Here is an 18,881-nt window from a genome sequence, read left to right on the forward strand (position 1 = left end):
GTCAAGAAAAGATAAATATTTTATCTTTTAAAAAACGTCATGCTGTTGAAAACTTGAAAAACCCTTCTCAAATATCAAAATAGAAAAAACTGAGAATAAAAGGCATAAAACACATTTAGTGAATGCGATTTATAAGTAAAATTTTGCGTCTTCTTATAATTATTATATTACCCCTTCCATTTAGTTTAATTTGTCAACTATTTTTTAAAAATTTCATTTATTAGTTTCATAATATCAAAAAAAGATAAATATTTTATCTTTTAAAAAAACATAATGTCGTTGAAAACTTGAAAAACCCTTCTTAGATATCAAAATAGGAAAAACTAAGAATGAAAGAAATAAAACGCATTCAACGAATGCGATTTATGAGTAAAATTATGTGTTTTCTTATTTATTGTTGCAATTACTATATTACTCAATTAAAAATCACTTAGAAATACGGTAACAAACCAAATAAATCATTTAGATGAGTTGATAGATTGTATGGTGCTCAATATCAATACTAACACATTGTAGATTAACCGAAAGTTTGAGATTGACAGAAATAAAAATATAAAACTAAATCATAAGTCATGAATTTTATATATCGAGTGGTATAAATATAATTTATTAATTTATTATTGGATTATCGATTAGCTCGTTAAGAAAAAACTTCAAACTGTTAAGAAACAATAACCCGATAATAAAAAAAATTAAAACATTAAACTAATAAATTTTTTCGATTCGAGTGTTCAGTTCCGACTCGATTTTGAACAGGCCTACTTTATTAGAACAACATATCAATTGTAGATTCATAAGTGAAGTTTAAAAAGATAGTGTATATAAATGAAGCTTTACCTTAGAATTTATATTGCGAAAATAAATTATTCTAATAGATTCATGATTCAAATAAACTATATCAAAAGAAAGGAAATACAATAATAAAAAAGGCAATTAAAAAATAGAGAAAAAGGACGATAATATGAATAAATAACACAATAATCAAAACAAATGAATAAAAAAATTAACACAAAAGTATACTGATAAGATAAATTAGATAATACTCAACTACCTTCTCATACATTCTCAAACAAATATGTTGAAATTAAAAAAATAAAAGTAAATTTTTATACCCTTAGGCTTTCACCTTTTTATTTTTAATGTGACTCAAATTCATGATCTTCAGATCAAAAGTGAAGAATAATTTTTTTTCTTTTTTTTCCATATTTCAAATAACCAACAACATATTTAGTGAATTTTTATAAAGTGGGATTCGAAGAAAATAAAGTGTACATGGTAGATAAATTGTTTTCGAAAAACATTCGGCTCAAATAAATCAAAACAATAGCTAAAAAGATGGCAACAAATAGAAACATGACGATTAATAGCTAAAAATGCGAAATATATATATATAAATCATAACAACAACAATTACCGATCACCTAAACACATGAATAAGTGATATTAAACATTAAAAATCAAAGATTACATAAATATACCACAATGGCACGATACTTTATACTACCACTAAGTCAAATACATAATAGGCAAGTAATCGAATATTAAGTTAAATGATTATAATATGAATGATGATGAGACTACTTGATCCTTAATTAGATATCTCGTCCTCCTATTCGGGCACCCAATAATGTTGAGCGAGTTCAACGTTAAACTTCCGTTATCTTCGCGGTTGATTTTAACTACTTGTGCCGCTACTTGCAAACGGCGTTTTAAGGATCTCGCAGGTTCATTATGTATCTACTCGCATAAAATGCTATAGTAACATTTTGGACTGAATCGAANGCAACAAACAAAAACATGACGATTAATAGCTAAAAATGCAAAATATATATATATATATATATATATATATATATAATAGGCTAGTAACCGAATATTAGGTTAATAAATGATTATAATATGAATGATGATGAGACTACTTGAACCTTAATTAGATATCTCGTCCTCCTATTCGGGCACCCAATAATGTTGAGCGAGTTCAACGTTAAACTTCCGTTATCTTCGCGGTTGATTTTAACTACTTGTGCCGCTACTTGCAAACGGCGTTTTAAGGATCTCGCAGGTTCATTATGTATCTACTCGCATAAAATGATATAGTAACATTTTGGACTGAATCGAAGTACGCCAGAGAAGCAACGGAGGTAGAAAAAAATGGAGGACGATAGAATTCTGGAGAGAGAAAGGTATCAAATGGAGCAAATACGGGAGCTTGAATCGGAGGAATTGCAAGTTGAAGAAGTCGATGAAGAATCATCAGACGATGAAACTAAGTAAAATTATACATTTTTACTTTTGCATTTTGATTTGTTGTTAAATTTGGGTGGTGATCGTATTTTTTAGGGTTTTTAGTTTGATTTATTATCAGTGTATTATGGCTTTTGGTATCAATGTTTGCATGTTTTGTAGCCTTGTGGTTTTGTTGTTTTCAGATTGGAGTAGTTTTTGAGATATTTATATGCTTAATTTATCTATATCATATCATGTATCTGCAAATTGGAAATGGAAAGTGAAACCGGATCATTTTGTGCTTACCTAGACTAATTCCACGGGTTACCTATCACCTCACATCAGCTACAAGTATACAAGTATCAGGTAACTTTGTCCACCAAGGTTAGAGCAAATGAGAAGAACATGAGACCTCATGGTGCTCAACCATTTCATTGACTATTAGGCCACACCCTTGGGGGTGCGAAAATTCCATAAATTGTAGTATTAGTTTTCTTTGCTTGGGTACCCAAATAAAGGAGAGAGAAGTGAAATGTTGGCAATTGGATGACTTGGGAACTTAGAAGTATGTCTATTCTCTTATGCGAATTGGGATGACTTTTGTGCCTTTTAGAAATTTACTTGGACTGTAGGTATCATCATAGTAAGAGAAGAATTTAAGAGAGAGATCTTTGTTCATTATTCAGATCACTTCTGTTTTACCTCTAGATTTGTCACCTATAAACTAGTCTGTCTAGTGCTACCTATCTACTTCATTTTTTTTTTTGGAGGGATACATCTTTATCTTTGGATCATTTAAAATAGGATGGATTTTTCATGTTCCTTGCATAGGTTTGTGTCTGATAGTTACATCAATGCAATATCATGTTGTGTATGTTCAAACATATATCGGTAAACAAAAATAAAATAAAATTGGGTGGGGGGGTTATAAGAACTTGAAAGATTATAAGTAACTTATGCCTAGTAGTCAAAGTATGTAGAACTATACTTTAGTTGGAACCGAAGAATGTGGTTTAGCGTACAGTGAATTGGGACCAAAACCACAAGACCACGTTCAAATCTCAGCAGATAGTTCAGGTGCATCCAAGTTTGCCAAGAAACTAATATATCCAAATATAAGTTGGAGGATTGTCAGTCCGATACTTCTAACACAGTCCCCAATGTGCTGATCAATATATTTTGTCTAATAATCCCTATGATTATAATATGTCGGTGCTTAATTGGATGTGGAGTTCAAGAAAGAACACACATATGACATACTAATGGTACCCTGGAAGTTGGAACTGCAGTGTTAGACATTCCACAACATTTTGATGGCTATAAGAATTCATTAAAGGTCAAATGAGAGGTTTAAAGTTGAAGAATTTTCAAATATGGAAAGTTGTCATGCTTGCTTTTTTTGCATCCAAGGGCGTGGTCTAGTGGTCAATAAAGTGGGTTGAGAACTATGATTGTCTCAGGTGTAAATTCCATCAGAGACATAACACTACGTGATTTCTTACATATGTCCTAGCCTTGGTGGATAGAATTACATAGTACCTGTTGCAGGTGGGAGGTGACATGCATCTATAGAATTAGTCGAGGTGCTCACAAGCTGTCCCAGACACCACGATTGCTAAAAAAAATTGTTGTCATGCTTTTTTGGAATAGACTAAAAATGGAACAAGTGCCACATAAAAAATGAAAGGGAGGGAGTTACTCTTTTTCAGCTATGCGATCTAATGGATTTTCATTTTCTCATTACAAGTATCAATCAAGAATTTCTTTACTAAAAGTACCAGAAATGTTTTTTTTTGTACTTGGCTTCTGATTGTAGTTACCGTAGTTCGGGGGGAGCATCTGCATCTGGTGAATTTACTTACAACACCTCGTTGGCTGCCTTACATTCTTACCTTGGTGGTAGGTGTAATCTGCTCTTCCATTCTCATTTTTCATTTACTTTTTTGGGATGATGCAACTTTCATGTGATTTGACTTATTTTTTAAACATTTTCTTGTGTCAGATGTTGAAGATACTCATAACAGGCTGGCCTTCTTGGATGGAGGAGCTGTCTTAAATGTTCCTCTGTTCTATCTTGAAGGTAAATTTATTACTCGGTTTGGACTGTCTTTTTTTCAATTAAAAATATTTATGGAGGAAAAGGAAATATGACCATTAACTGTATGAAACACGTTGTCTTGTTTGTACAATTGTAGATGTGAGGTATAACTGCTGCATGGTGTTTGTGAGTTCAACTAGATCCTATATTTTTGTAGTTTGAGAAGTGACAGCGGTGCATGAATCTTTTACCATTAATACATGGTATTTTTGTTACTTGATCCCAAATTAGTGTGTAAACTTTTCTTTCAGCTCAACAACTGTTTCAGAGTTCAGATTTCTACGGAGCAAATGTTAACTCATGTGTGTTTGTCTTGGGTAGTTTAACATCCTTCACAGTGTCTTATGTGCTTTATTTTACTTCCAGGAGTTGTTTTATTTCCCGAGGCCACACTTCCTTTGCGAGTCATTCAGCCTAATTTTATAGCTTCTGTTGAAAGAGCACTGAGGCAAGTTGATGCTCCTTACACGATCGGCGTGGTAAGTGGATGCCTAATGGCACTGATGTTTTGTTCTCTTTCCCTAGATTTTGTTTCTCTTTGAGTTTTGAGTGGGATTGATGGTAAAAATTTATTCCAGATCCGAGTTTACAAGGATCCAAATAATGGTAGGATGAAACTTGCAACCACCGGTACAACTGCTGAGGTAATGGAACTTGAATCCTCTGCCTTTGTTGATAGTTAATTTTGTGGATCCTCCGTCCTTTTATAGTCTAATTGATTATATTTCCTAGAAACTGGTAGAAATGTTTCTGAGCGTTAATAAGTAGACAAGAATCTCAACTGTTTCTGAAGAAGAAATTTCATGTTGGCTTTGTGACATTCCATCTTCTTACTAGATTTTTTGCAGATCACATTTATTTCTCGTGACTGGTATAACATTGAAAGATTTCTGGGTCTAGGAAGAATTTCTAGTTCGACATAATCTAAATTAGAACATATTGGAGCTTCCTGGTTTTGGTTTATTTGAAAAAAACTTGTCCTAGAAGCAGATCAAATCTGTATTGTCAAATCTTTTTGGTAATACATCCCTCTTTTGTGAAGTGGGAATTTACGAGGTGCATACAGTTAATTGATGGCAAGTTCAAAATGGTAAAAGCAATGTTTAAAGTTCTTTTCTTTCTGTTGTATATGTTAGTTGCATGAGTGAGTTGTATTTGTTTCATTTATTCCCTCTGTGCTTTCGATGTCACCACTCATGGTTGCTTGGGTTATTTAAGCTTAGAGTTAATTGCCTATATATTTGTGTTAGTCAGAAGACTGGTGGAAGAGACTATCTTGTCTTTTTTTTTGGAGCAAAAGTGATCCCATGTAATCTTTGCTGTTACAAAACATTCAAGTTAATTATGAACAATTAATGAATTTTCCTTGGAGCTGGAAGAAGTTTCCAATGCCCCAAAGATAGCAACCAGGACTTCCAATATTGGAGCAGATTGTTAGTGCTAAAGGATAATTTTATATCAAAGATGATCTTGCCTGTAACTAAAGGACACAACTGAAATATATACATCCTTCCAGTGAAAGCTGTTTAGTGTGGATTACAAAATGCATGCATACTGAAATATGGAAATGATTTATGTTTAAAATAGTATGAACCTTGGGACTGTTAGAAGGTGCTCCATTATGAGATTGATGTAAGTTAGATAAGGGGTGAGCATTGCTGCAATTATGATCTAAAAAGTGGCTAAAATTTGACACAACTTGTTCTGCTACAGAATGAATGTAACTTCAGATAAAGGATGAGTTTGTCACATTAATAAGGTATTTCCATTACAAAATTGATGATATATATAAGGACCTTGCTAGCACCCAAGGGTATGGGGCTACTGGTCAATGAAGTGGATATAGTACCATAAACCCAGGTGATTTCTTCCCCTTTGCTAAGCCTTGGTGGGTGGAGATACTTGGTACATGTGGAATGGTCAAGGTAATCTCAGCTTTCTTACACATAAAACATAATGATATCAGCTGATATAATATTTTTGTCACTTATATTTGATAAAATTCTTTCCGTTCTTTTAAGTAAGTAGAGCACAAAAAATAGCATGGCTGTTTGCCTTACTTTTCTTGAAACAAGACAATGATACAATTAAAAATTAAAAATAACATACTGTCTTGTACATGATGTTTGGTGCTGTCAAAGTGACTTTGGTTAAAATCTTCTTTGTGATTATATGATGGGCATCTTGTAGGTATATTTACGCCTATGTTAATAGATAAGTGGTATACTAAGTAAAAGGATTGGTGTCTTTAGGCAAATTAGTACATTTTTATGACTCATAAATTTAAAGTCATGCTTATTTTATGCAATGCATTTCCAGAGCATTGACACTATCACGTGATGTTTTTGGTACAAGCCTAACTTTCCCAGAAGAATTATTACTTCTCCTACAGCCAACATATGTTAGTCAAGTTGATTTCTTTTTTTTTTTTTTGAGAAGGTAACAGTCTTGTATTATATTCCAAAAAAATCAAACCTGCCACAACTTGTTACAGGTTTACTAATTACAAATAAAAGGAGAGTATCAGGAAGATCTTCTATCCTAAATAAACAAAAAATTACAAGGTGCCTAAAGCATTCATTACTGATTCTAGCGGCACTTGGAAGATGGTTCGGTGAATGTTGTAACTCGTGGGCAACAACGTTTTCGTTTGAGGCGCCGCTGGATGGATGTGGAGGGATCAGTAAGTGTACAACACATACTATTATATTTATTTTTAAAAAGGTATCCTTAATTTTGTCATCTTCATAAATTCATGTTCCGTTGCATCTTTTTGTCTAGCCATGTGGGGAGGTACAGATTGTCAAAGAAGATTTGCCGTTGAGAACACCCAGAGAGGCTGTTGGAAGATTAACACCATTAAGTATCTTCCGATCTAATGTACATAGTCAAATACCACCGATAAATCGATCTCGAGCTGACCAATATGGCTTTGGGAATGAAAATGATTCGGATGCAATGTCAGAGGAAAGTTTTGAAAGTGAACTTTCACCCACAGAAAGGAGGTTGCACCAGTCTGCTCTTGTTTCTTGTGATATGCTTGATGAGTCGGCGAGCAGTGACGATGAGAATATTGAACAGCAGTTTCGTATCCAACCTGCGAGATCTCCTTTTGATAGTTTTAGAAGGTCATTCAGCGCGGGGAAAAACCAAGAGGTTGATGGTGTGAAGCTTGCTTTAGGAAAAAGGTCTATGCCAACAGACAACACATGGAAAAAGTATTCTCTAAACCAGTTTCGTGAAGCTCCAAGGGCCTTTTTGCCCGGTTGGGTTTACCAGATGTACGATTCATACTCTCTTGCTCAAAGGGCAGCAGGTCAGGTGGTCTTCACTTTCTCCTTTTAGAAAATTATGGATGATGAATGTTCCAAATTTGGTCACACTAGTTTGGACTCTTTAGTAGCTGCAGTTATGAAATTGAAATAATGGTGAAAATACCTTTCTTCCTTTTCTCCTCATAAAATCATTTTAGAGAAATTACATATGCTAAAATTTGGGTATTTCGGATTGAAATTTAACTCATGCTACGTGTGGTTTATGCTATTCATGTGTTGTCTCCTCCATCTTGCCATAAGAGGGGCTTCTCTTTGCTTAACACTGAGCTATCAACTTGTCTTAGATGGAAATCGCCTGATTTCTTGACGACAATCATGGATAGACTAATCCATAAAAATGTGAACTATTTTCACTCTGTTAATCTCAGTACGTTTGTGGTCTCGAGCGCACTTTGATAATTTATTCTTCTGGTGTTTTCTCGGCTTTGATTCAAGGGGGTCATTTGAGTAAGACGTTACATTATCCGTAGAATTGAGACGGTTATATTAATATTAAGTTGAAATTTTGCAGGTCGATGGAAGCAGATAGTCAGGGCCCCAAGCATGGACAGTTACATAACGAAGCCAGATCTTCTTTCATTTCATATAGCAAGTAAGATGCCCGTGTCTGAATCAACAAGGCAAGAGCTTTTGGAGATTGATGGAATATCCTATAGATTGAGACGGGAAATTGAATTGCTTGAGAGTTTTGACTGTGTTCGGTGTAGAAGTTGTGAGGTAATGTAGAAATGACGCTTACTGATTTTAAATAACTGAATATTGTGTCACTAGCTGTTCCATTTTTCCCTTCTCGAGGACACTAATTGTGATGTGGAAAACGACACTAACGCTAATCTGCTGTTTTAAATAAGTTAAATATTGTGTCACTAATTGTTGTATGTCTCCCTTCTCATAGACTCTAATTGCCAAACGGAGCAATATGTTGGTGATGTCTAGTGAAGGCCCTCTCGGTGCTTACGTAAATCCACATGGTTATGTACATGAGATAATGACACTATTTAAAGCAAACGGGTTGGCTGTTATTGGAAATCCTGTTAAAGAATACAGCTGGTTTCCTGGGTAAGTTATTTTCACTTGGCTGATTTTTATGGTTAACTATGTCTTGTGTCAATCATTTCCATAATTTGATCTTATTTGACGAAATGCATGAGTAGTGGGATACTACTAATCACACTAAGGTGTCAGATGAGAGTACGTTGAAGAACTCACTGCTCGACATCAGTTGTGATAGAAGTGTGATTTATACTTAGAAACATTTCATGGTTTGTTTTTAGCCTCTTTTTCACTCATCTGCAACATGAGAAGGTAGTCTGCTCCCTGCATTTAATGGAAATCGATGCAACTGGACATCGATAATTGAGTATAGTGATTTATTTTTCAATGGTTAATTGCAACCATGTCTGGTTTCTGTTGCAATAAGATATGATCTCTTAGTTGCTATATCACGAAATCTCGGTGTGAAGAGATTTGATAACTAAGAATGACGTTGTTGTATGTAGGTATGCCTGGTCAATCGCTGAATGTGCCACTTGTGAAACTCAATTGGGATGGCTTTTTACTGCTACAAAGAAGAAACTTAAACCCAGATCATTTTGGGGCATTCGAAGTTCCCAAGTTGCTGATGATTCACGTTGAAGCTATGGTATTCGTCGACCTGGTTTGTAAATTTGAATGCTAACTTCTGTTTTAGAGCTTTTGTACTTCAATAATAGCTCTTGCCTAGCTAATCTGAGTTGTAATAATTCATTCTCTTTATAACATATTAGAGCTTTGTTTGGGTTAAAATTTACGTTGGCTTGCCGCTGGCATATCAGTTTTGAGAGTGTTGCGAGATAAAATTACAACAATATTTTACTAAGAAAACATTTACGTTAGTTGCTTGGGGCAATGACTAATAAGTACTTCAGTTACAAATGTTATGGAGTATCATCGTTGTGGAAAGTGTGCTAGAAAAGACTGCAAAGAAAAGAACCCACACGTGATTCTTTAGTAGATTATAATTAAACAAGTTCACTAGGAAAATCGAGGTATGGATAATTCGAATCCGAAAACATGTGGTCCCAATAGAGAACACAATAATGAGAAATTTGGCCACACTCATATTTAAGGGTATATAGAAACTGCCTCTCTACTACTCTAAAAAGATAGGGGTAAAGTTTATGTACACCCTTCCCTCCTCCAGATATAGGGCAAACCATAAGGCATCATCCCCCCCCCCCCCCCCCCCNAGCTAATCTGAGTTGTAATAATTCATTCTCTTTATAACATATTAGAGCTTTGTTTGGGTTAAAATTTACGTTGGCTTGCCGCTGGCATATCAGTTTTGAGAGTGTTGCGAGATAAAATTACAACAATATTTTACTAAGAAAACATTTACGTTAGTTGCTTGGGGCAATGACTAATAAGTACTTCAGTTACAAATGTTATGGAGTATCATCGTTGTGGAAAGTGTGCTAGAAAAGACTGCAAAGAAAAGAACCCACACATGATTCTTTAGTAGATTATAATTAAACTCGAGGTATGGATAATTCGAATCCGAAAACATGTGGTCACAATAGAGAACACAATAATGAGAAATTTGGCCACACTCATATTTAAGGGTCTATAGAAACTGCCTCTCTACTACTCTACAAAGATAGGGGTAAAGTTTACATACACCCTTCCCTCCTCCAAATATAGAGCAAACCATAAGGCATCACCCCGCCACCCCAACCCACCTTCTCCACCCTCCAACCTTTTCAAGTATAAACATGATGTCGCGCACATCTCTTTTAGACCACTAAGCCACACCTTAGAGTGCCAAGCCATCAACCCTTCCACAAGCAAAGTGTAACAGCTACCGACCTTAGCTCCATCCAAGTGAGCTATGCACTAGTTTGATGAAGAACAAACTATCACGAGACATCTGTATTATCTATTACTAGATCCTCCAAATATTCTGAGGCTGGGAAGCGAAAGCAGCTCCAGCCGATCGTCAGATGTAGCTAGAGACGCATCTATGCACACCACAGAACTGTGCATACCAAAATTGACATGGGGTCACCTAAATACAAAGACACACCACAAGACTAGAAAAAGGCTAGGATTGCATTTGCAAGTTGGACCACCCTTCACAGAAAAGACAGGTTTCCAAGTAACAAATTAAGTTCATCCACAAATACTTGGTAACAACTCTCATCGGATTAGCAGCTATCATAACCACGTTAAGCCACAGGTAGGCAGACACCTACCACCCAAATAAAATTGGTTAGTGGACTCTGGAAAGAATATGACATTACAATGTAGCCACAATTTCCTGCACACACTACAAAAGATAGAATATCGTGTACACAACATAAGGGCAGCCCGGTGCACTAAAGCTCCTGCTATGCGTAGGGTCCAGGTAAGGGACCAACCACAAGGGCCTATTGTAGGCAGCCTTACCTTGCATTTCTGCCAGAGGCTGTTTCCAAGGCATGAACCCGTGATCACATGGCAACAACTTTACCAGTTACTCCAAGGCTCCCCTTCACCATGTAGACGGCATAAACACATAAAAAGGATTCCTGCAACAAAAAGTGCAAACAACTGCCATTTGCATTACCTAAAACCCCGTAGTCATCAGAACCCGGGCACCACATGACTGACCAGCTGATAATGCTTTGTGAAAAAGCTTCTTTTTTTTCCAGAAAGGGGAGGGGTGGGTATATCAGCTCTGATAGGGAACTCTGCAGATTCCAGAATCCTCTGATATCACCCCCAAGAATCACACGAAAATACCAAACACATGACAAAAGGCAATATAAGTTTGAAGCAAAGATGCCAAAACATGAACAAGCTCCTGCTCCATTTAACATTGATTAATTCAACCTCGACTAATTCAGTTCTCTTGATCTGCTTGTTGGTCTACTTTATAAGTTTGAAGCAAAGATGCAGCAGTGAAAAACAATTCTAAGAAACTTGTAAAGTAGACCAACAAGCAGATCAAGAGAACTGAATTAGTCGAGGTTGAATTAATCAATGTTAAATGGAGCAGGAGCTTGTTCATGTTTTGGCATATCATATGACATAAGCTGACCACTTTCACGCGAATTTAGATATATTCTGGTGTTTGGTATGAAGTAAAATATTTTCCTAGAAACTGTTATCTTGGAGAACTAGTGGATTTCTTACTTATTTTCTAATGTTTATCTCAAGAGCATTTATTTTAAAAATCTAGCAAAAATACTATGGGAGGTAGCATCTAGCAAAATCCAGAAAATTTTGATACAGTTCAAGTAAAAAAGAAGTAGCATGGGCAACAGACCAACCTTCCACCAGAATAATAGTGCTTCTAAACAGCCTTAGATACTCGAAATCCTAATAGTGGCAACAAAATAATTAGCAGACTGGTAACTTACACATCTTAAGTAAATCCCGTGCTGCTACATGGTAATTGATCTCCTACGGCACCAGGTATGCAACATATTGCAAATAAGCATCTTTTCAGACGATAAACTATTGAGTACACTTCAGTATGGTACCTCAAATACTTGTGAGAAGTTTCTGACCTACAAATACTTCATTTTTGCAGGCTAATCTACCGGAAATACCTATTACATCACTCTAATGCAGGCTAACGTATTCATACCCTAAAATTTTAATAATGGAGATGACAACAGAAAAGGGGGGTGGGGGTGCATGCACTAACAGTACTTCTGTCTGGTGACCAAAGTGCCATTTTTTTTTGGATAAGGTAGGATCTTATTGAAAACAGTATCAAGATGATACAGTGAAAGTACAGAGAAAATGCAGGTTAGATTACATAAGAATCCAAAGAAGTCTAACATGCCCACCATGTTATCTAAATTCATAACATTTCCATCTTTCCAATAGTACAGGTGGTGAAAACAACTATACTTCACAGACTGCAACTGCTCCTTTTTTCCTTCAAACTACCTCTTATTTCAGTATAAGTGCAATAAACTAAACAAGGACAACTTCAGAATAAGAGTTTACTGTAGTACGAGGTATGACAGAGGAGGGAAGCCTGTGCTGAAAATTAAAATTTCCAGTGACCGAAACTCCAAAATGATCATGAATGCACATAAGGAGTGATAGAGCCAACATATACAACAACAGGAACAGGGTTCTACCATAAAGTAAGTAAAAATGCATTTCCAGCACAAACTTGCTGTGAAGAATTAATGGATATAATATATGGTCTGACATGAACCAAAACCAGGAAGGGGCAAGAAAAATAGAAATAGAGAATAAAATTACTAACAGTGTTCAAAATCCCTCACAAAATATTAAATTGCAGGGTCCATAATACTACAGAATATCCTGTTTTGGTCGTCTCTGAAAACTAATTATTGTTCAAGCTGTACAATCTTTAACCATTATGTAAATTACTCCCATATCCTAGCTCCAGAACTGCCTATACTAATATTCACATACATTGATGGCAATGGATTTTGCAAATAGCATCCCCAAATGAAAAGAAAAGCCGGGTTGACAAGCACGAAACAGTATCATCTATTTTTCTCCATTAGTTAGAAAAATATGCAGGATGTTGCTCAAGGCACATTCAGGGTTATCACATGGCACCCAGGAAAATTAGCAGCCAAACCTTGGTGCCTCAAGAAACAGTTCGCCCATAACAGACAGATGCAAGGTAAAGATTTTTTGCCCATTTCTCCTGCAGTGAGCACAATCAATAGTTAACTATGGAACACGGAGTAAAAAAAATCACAAATAGAGTGGTTCCTGTTAAGAAAAACATAATTGATTAATTAAACAACCTTGACATGAGTGCTAGGAAAAGCAGAAGTACGAAGTGTCTCTTGTGTTTCATCTGCAGGTTTCCTTCTTGGAACACTTAGAACTAAAGCAGCTTGATCCCATGTGGCTGCAGTTGACGTAATCCTATATCCAGCATCCCATCTCCTATGGACCCCTTCACTAGGATAGAGAAAATCTAATTCCACCACCTGCAAATTATATACCGAATTTCAAATTTGAACACTAGCAAGTGACCCTAAAAAATCAAAAGAGAATCCATGATGAAAACCTGATCAGAGAACCCAGCCCCACGAGACATAACAATTGCCCATCTACTTCCTGCAGTTGCCATGGCAGTGACATAAAAACCCTCTCTCCATTTTTTGTTTATCCACTTAAATGGGAAAGACTCGCCAACTTTGTATGACTGTTGCAGATACTGTGTACCTGACATTTTACAAACAAAACTAAGTTTAGTCTGCCCTAATTCACAGATTATGGTGCAAAACATGTATAGCATGTTACAAGAGCTTCACTAACCTTTTGACATGATAACTAATGAGCTCCCATTAGTAGCTCCAGCAATAGCACTTATATAATAATTCTTCTCCCATTGCTCCATAATCCATTCCTACGTTTAAACATACACAGAGGGAATTAGATAAAGCCTGAAGGAGTAAATTGAATCATGCATAAGTTAGCTAGAGGTATAGCAAATATGCAACATAATTTATTTGAATATGCTTAAAGATAGACCACACTCGTTGGAGCATAACAGACCTTGTGAAGAAATAAAGGTGACAATTCATAAACTTGGGCACTGAACCCAGTTCCTGCATCCATGATTAGCGCCCACAAGCTTGAAGAAGATGCCACACTGCTGATAAATAGTCCGTCTTCATTTCCTTTCTCAATGTGCTGAGCTAGCCTCATATCAGCAACATTATAGTGATACCTGCAAGCCGAAACAATGTCACTGCATTGTTCAAGCTCAAACCAAAGAGATTCCAAACTGTATATACCTTTGCTTCATTGGGCGACGAGCATTGTAAACACTGATCCATTGTGTCGCAGGCATTCCCATGCGAACCTTCTTCTTTGGCTGTTCATCATCTTCTTCTTCCATTGTCAATCTTCCTCTTTTCTGCCCAACTTGGTAAATAAGCTTCAGAAAATGAAAAACATGTTAGCAAATTCTACTTCTGTTGCTGATTCTTCAACATCAACAAAAACATAGAATACAGATGTATGCAAATAATACCTACCTTTTGTGCACCATCAGTGTTGATTGGCCTGATTTCTGGATTTGGACCTACTACTCCATCAAATAAGGAGATATACTTAGCATAGTTAGGCTCCTCGTCGAACTTCAAGTTCACAACATATTCCACAAACTGCCTAAACGGAGCAGGGCAGAAGCAGCAAAGAGTTTCTGGAGAAGATGCCATCTTCTTCTTACAGACAAGGAAACCTTTGTTCTCGCCCTAAACAGAAAAAAAATCACGTCACCGGAAGGAAACAATTACAAGTAAAATGCGGCAAATAAGTTGAGAAAAAAGAAAACCTGGTATCCCTGCCAAGGCAGCCGGCCTCGGAGAAGAAAGATGAGCGTGTAAGCCAGTGACTCTAAATCATCCCTCCGGCTTCCAGTCCTTCCCAGGTGAGCATGCACACTAGCATACCTTACAGTTCCTCTGAGGAAATGGTTCTCTTAATAGTCAGTGGAATCAGATGCAAAACAAATGTAGCCAAACATACAGATAGGACAAATTGAATTATTGAATATTGTACCTAAAGACATCAGGCCGTTGATCATACTCAACATGTAAGCCGGTAGAAGCATCACGCCACCTTGTTGCTGGACCATTTAAACAGGTAAATCAGCATATGACCATATTATGCTGAATAGAGCATGATGAAGATACCAAAGAGAGAATATGGGAAAGATCAACAATAAATTGTTTTTTTCCTTCTTCAGTTCTAAGCTACAATTAACTCACCTAATCCAAGGTCAACAAGAAACAATTTTTTTTCATCAGGAGTTCCGGGGGTTCCAAGAAGAAAGTTTTCAGGTTTTACATCCCCATGCACATACCTTCAGAACAACATCAGCCAGACAAACCAATCAGATCAATCTACCTAAAGATAGAAAACAGCTTCATACATGTAGTACACTAGGAAGTAGGAACTGTTAATCTAAGCATAACCTACTTACCCTCTGGAGTGCAATTTCTCTAGTATGGAGATTGCTTCAATGGCAATGCATGCTACCATTTCAACAGACATCCTAAATGGACAACATAAGAACCAAAGAGCTGGAAATGAGGCCCAGAAAACATAAATATGCTTAAAGATAAGCATTTTCTATAATAACAAGGATGGAGAATACAACTTACGTGTGGGCATTATTGTTCCAGACATCCCATAAACTAGGACCAAGCATATCCATAACCTGTAATTTAATTACAGGAATTCAGCAGTTCTAAAGGAGATTGGAAGCAACTGTAACTTGAAACAAATAATTAAAATAAATCCATTAAACTGCAGAAGACATACCATAATATAGTAATCACCTTGACGTCCCTTGTAATGTACACGTGGTATACCATGACTGCCACCAAGTGCACTAAAAAGAACAGGAAAGGGGCATCAACTCTTAGAAAATCTTTAATTACCAGATATCAGTAATATAAATAAGATAACAGAAGGAGCAACAAGCGTTAAATGACCACATACTTGTAGACCTGCCACTCATAAGGTGGTCCATGGTTACAACCTTTGCTGCTTCTATGCTCGAATTTCAGGGCAACCTAGAGCCAGAAATGATAATTCATCACAATAAAGAGAATCATCTTCAGCAAACAACAAATAGAACAGTAAAAAATTGAGAAGTAATGAAGTACCTCTACTGCTCCTGGGCCAGTTCTTTCATGTGGATTGGGTGGATTCGCACGACGACCTACAAACACTTGACCAAATCCTCCTTTACCAAGTTTCCTGTCAATCCTATATGCTGGCGATCCACCAACCTGGACCTATTGGACGCAAAAGGACACAATTTAAAACAACAATCAAGTCAAGTGCATCAATGTAAAACTAGGGAAAAAATAAAGTGGAAGAGCAACAGTAACATGTCTCCACCTTGACAGGACTAGAGAATTCATAATTTCGGCAAGCAAATTTATCAAAACCAAAGTTAGTGAACAACTTTTTGTGTGTGTCTATTCATGCGTGTATGTAGTAATGAATGTGATGTTACAACCAAAACTAGACCATACCAAGCAAACCATATACACCCAGCACATACTCGGCCTATCTTTCGATTCCCCAAACAAGACCACAGAAACAAATTCCCACTGAGCTAGACTTACAATAAAATTCAAAGGAGTCAGAAAGAACAAAATGTAGAAACTAGTAGTACACCTAACTGCAGTACTTGCAATCCACAGTCAAACACTACCCAGCGTCTGACCATAGATTTTGAAAATTTGTCCTCAAACATCGTCTGGCCATGAAATTTGAGGTTAGCAAGAACTGACCAAACACAACTTCAAAAACTCAATTTTCAAGTTCCAAGTTTCAACTTCAGAAACTCAAATTTTCAGGTTCAAAAATTCAATTTTTCAAGTTTCAACTTCAAAATCTCAATTTTCACGTTTCAACTTCAAAATCTATGGCCAAACTACATTACTGCAAAAAAATTAAATCTTCCACATAGATGTTTAAGAAAAATTACACATCAGACAGACCCAGAAACCTGCAACCTTGTGACTTGCAGAGTTCAAACTGAAAACTACATCCAATAAAACTCAAGACAGTTATCTAACTTCACAGACTAATTGTTGAAAGGAGAGAATGAGTAGAAAATGATACCCTTTCAGGCAGTGGAGCGGTGCTGCCTTCATCCTCAGCAGCCAAACCCTTATCACCACTCTTACCACCACTGTCGTATTCATCCATCTGTTTTTCTCCTACTTCCTCCTTCTCTACTTCCTTCTTCTCCTTATCCTCTTCTCTAGACGCTGTTCTCCTTACAGTATTCTCATCACCTACTGGTACAACCTCCTTCTCCTCGTTATCTGTATTCTTCTTCTTCCTTCCTCCTACTCTAATTCCACCAGCTCCCCTCTGCCTCGTAGTCCGTGCAACAGTTGTTCTCCTTGTAACCCTCTTGTTCTCGTTATCGTTGTTTTCTTCTGGTTCGATCGCAGCAGTCGGTTTACGGCCTCTTCGCACTCCACTACGCAATTGAGGCATATCGATCATCCATCAAGTTGTGAAAACCCTAACTCGGTCTTCATCAGTCAAAGCTCACCTTCTAGACTCTTCTTCAACTCACTCCTTCACAACCAACAGATCTCCTATATCTAAATCGGAATTCCAGAAATCTGAGCACCGGGAACTCGCCGGCGGTCGGTGGCCGATAAAATTCAAAGGTTAATTGTGGAGATCTATGGAAAAGAGAAACGATGAAAACTATGGGTTTGCCTCAAGAGAGACGACGAAAAGTGATGAACTAAGAGGTGATATCTCCCCTTTCATTTCGTTAGTTTCATAAGAAAAATTACTTCCCTAGTCATAATTTAGTCTTTGTTCGAATTTCGAAAGTCAAATTTTAAAAAATAAATTTAAAAATTTATACTTCTAAAAAAAATATCATAAGTTATAATGAATAATAATTAAAATATAATTGACATTATGATTTTTAATAAATCTAGAAAAGAGGGAGTACATAATTTGAAATAGAGAAAAATATTGAAAATATCACTAAATTTAATGCGAATCTTGCAAAATGAGTGAAATAAAATTCCTAGATTTTCTTCAAGTTTAAAAGTTTCAACCTCTTTTTGACTTTTTAGTAAACAGACAATAATTTAAGAACAAAACTAATTATTTGTATCAAATTCCGAGTATTTTCAATACTTTTATCTTTAATTTTTATTTTTCTTTCCCTTTTTTTCTTAATTATGTAACTAATTCTCATTTAGTCATTTCCTACGTAACTCGTATTTTCTTATTCGTTAATTTCTTGATTAAAATTTTACGGTTTTTGGTAATTTAATTTGTTGGTGGAATTATACGTGGCGGATGATGAATGATAATACGACAAGAAAGAAGAGGGATAACAGATAAGTGATTCTTTTGGACCATTTGGTCATAACTCATAAGATTTCTTAATGAATTAAAATTATTTTCAAATATTATATTTTTACTTTATTATTTATTTTTATTTATATTTATATTTTATTATATACAAGAGAAGGAAAATGAGGAATGGATAGAATTTCTTTGCTCGATTCAAGTTATAATCATACTAAATCAATAATTTGAATCAATAAAATGTTAATTATTGATTTTCGAGTCTTTAATTTTTGCAAAGAAAATGAAAATTTCATAGTTCAAACTATAACACTTTTGCTTATATAGTTCAAACTTTATAGTGAAAGTCTAGTACAATGTCATGGAGTTCGAAACTTCAT

At 35.9% G+C, this 18,881-nt stretch overlaps 2 protein-coding genes across 2 annotated transcripts; one reads left to right on the forward strand and one right to left on the reverse strand.

Annotated features, from left to right (window-relative positions):
* Positions 1-1,993: 1,993 nt before the first annotated feature.
* Positions 1,994-9,401, forward strand: LOC125863032 (uncharacterized). The gene is made up of 10 exons (XM_049543168.1): positions 1,994-2,270; positions 4,043-4,125; positions 4,229-4,306; positions 4,691-4,803; positions 4,903-4,995; positions 6,918-7,007; positions 7,106-7,640; positions 8,171-8,376; positions 8,555-8,718; positions 9,159-9,401. Exons 1-10 carry the CDS (start codon positions 2,152-2,154, stop codon positions 9,292-9,294), a joined length of 1,617 nt encoding a protein of 538 aa, XP_049399125.1. The 5' UTR covers positions 1,994-2,151; the 3' UTR covers positions 9,295-9,401.
* A 3,477-nt stretch (positions 9,402-12,878) lies between these two features.
* Positions 12,879-17,949, reverse strand: LOC125861710 (casein kinase 1-like protein HD16). Its single transcript, XM_049541565.1, has 16 exons — positions 17,275-17,949; positions 16,305-16,436; positions 16,138-16,211; positions 15,958-16,027; positions 15,798-15,853; positions 15,617-15,688; positions 15,402-15,496; positions 15,193-15,259; positions 14,966-15,095; positions 14,667-14,885; positions 14,424-14,566; positions 14,182-14,356; positions 13,942-14,032; positions 13,691-13,848; positions 13,422-13,610; positions 12,879-13,318 (listed from the first exon to the last, which is right to left on the reverse strand). Exons 1-16 carry the CDS (start codon positions 17,665-17,667, stop codon positions 13,259-13,261), a joined length of 2,124 nt encoding a protein of 707 aa, XP_049397522.1. The 5' UTR covers positions 17,668-17,949; the 3' UTR covers positions 12,879-13,258.
* Between the last annotated feature and the right edge of the window lie 932 nt (positions 17,950-18,881).

The sequence above is a fragment of the Solanum stenotomum genome, chromosome 4, assembly GCF_019186545.1.
Source record: "Solanum stenotomum isolate F172 chromosome 4, ASM1918654v1, whole genome shotgun sequence".
Taxonomy (NCBI): Eukaryota; Viridiplantae; Streptophyta; class Magnoliopsida; order Solanales; family Solanaceae; genus Solanum; species Solanum stenotomum.

Bases quoted from the DNA above. Each gene is read 5' to 3' on its own strand.
- LOC125863032 (XM_049543168.1), top strand. From the start codon at position 2,152: ATGGAGGACGATAGAATTCTGGAGAGAGAAAGGTATCAAATGGAGCAA. The intron at 4,126-4,228 runs GTAGGTGTAATC...TTCTTGTGTCAG, and splicing joins CTTACATTCTTACCTTGGTG to ATGTTGAAGATACTCATAAC. The intron at 4,804-4,902 runs GTAAGTGGATGC...AATTTATTCCAG, and splicing joins CTCCTTACACGATCGGCGTG to ATCCGAGTTTACAAGGATCC.
- LOC125861710 (XM_049541565.1), bottom strand. From the start codon at position 17,667: ATGATCGATATGCCTCAATTGCGTAGTGGAGTGCGAAGAGGCCGTAAA. The intron at 16,212-16,304 runs GTACTTCATTAC...TTCTGGCTCTAG, and splicing joins CTGGCCCAGGAGCAGTAGAG to GTTGCCCTGAAATTCGAGCA. The intron at 14,357-14,423 runs GTATATACAGTT...TTCGGCTTGCAG, and splicing joins CGTCGCCCAATGAAGCAAAG to GTATCACTATAATGTTGCTG.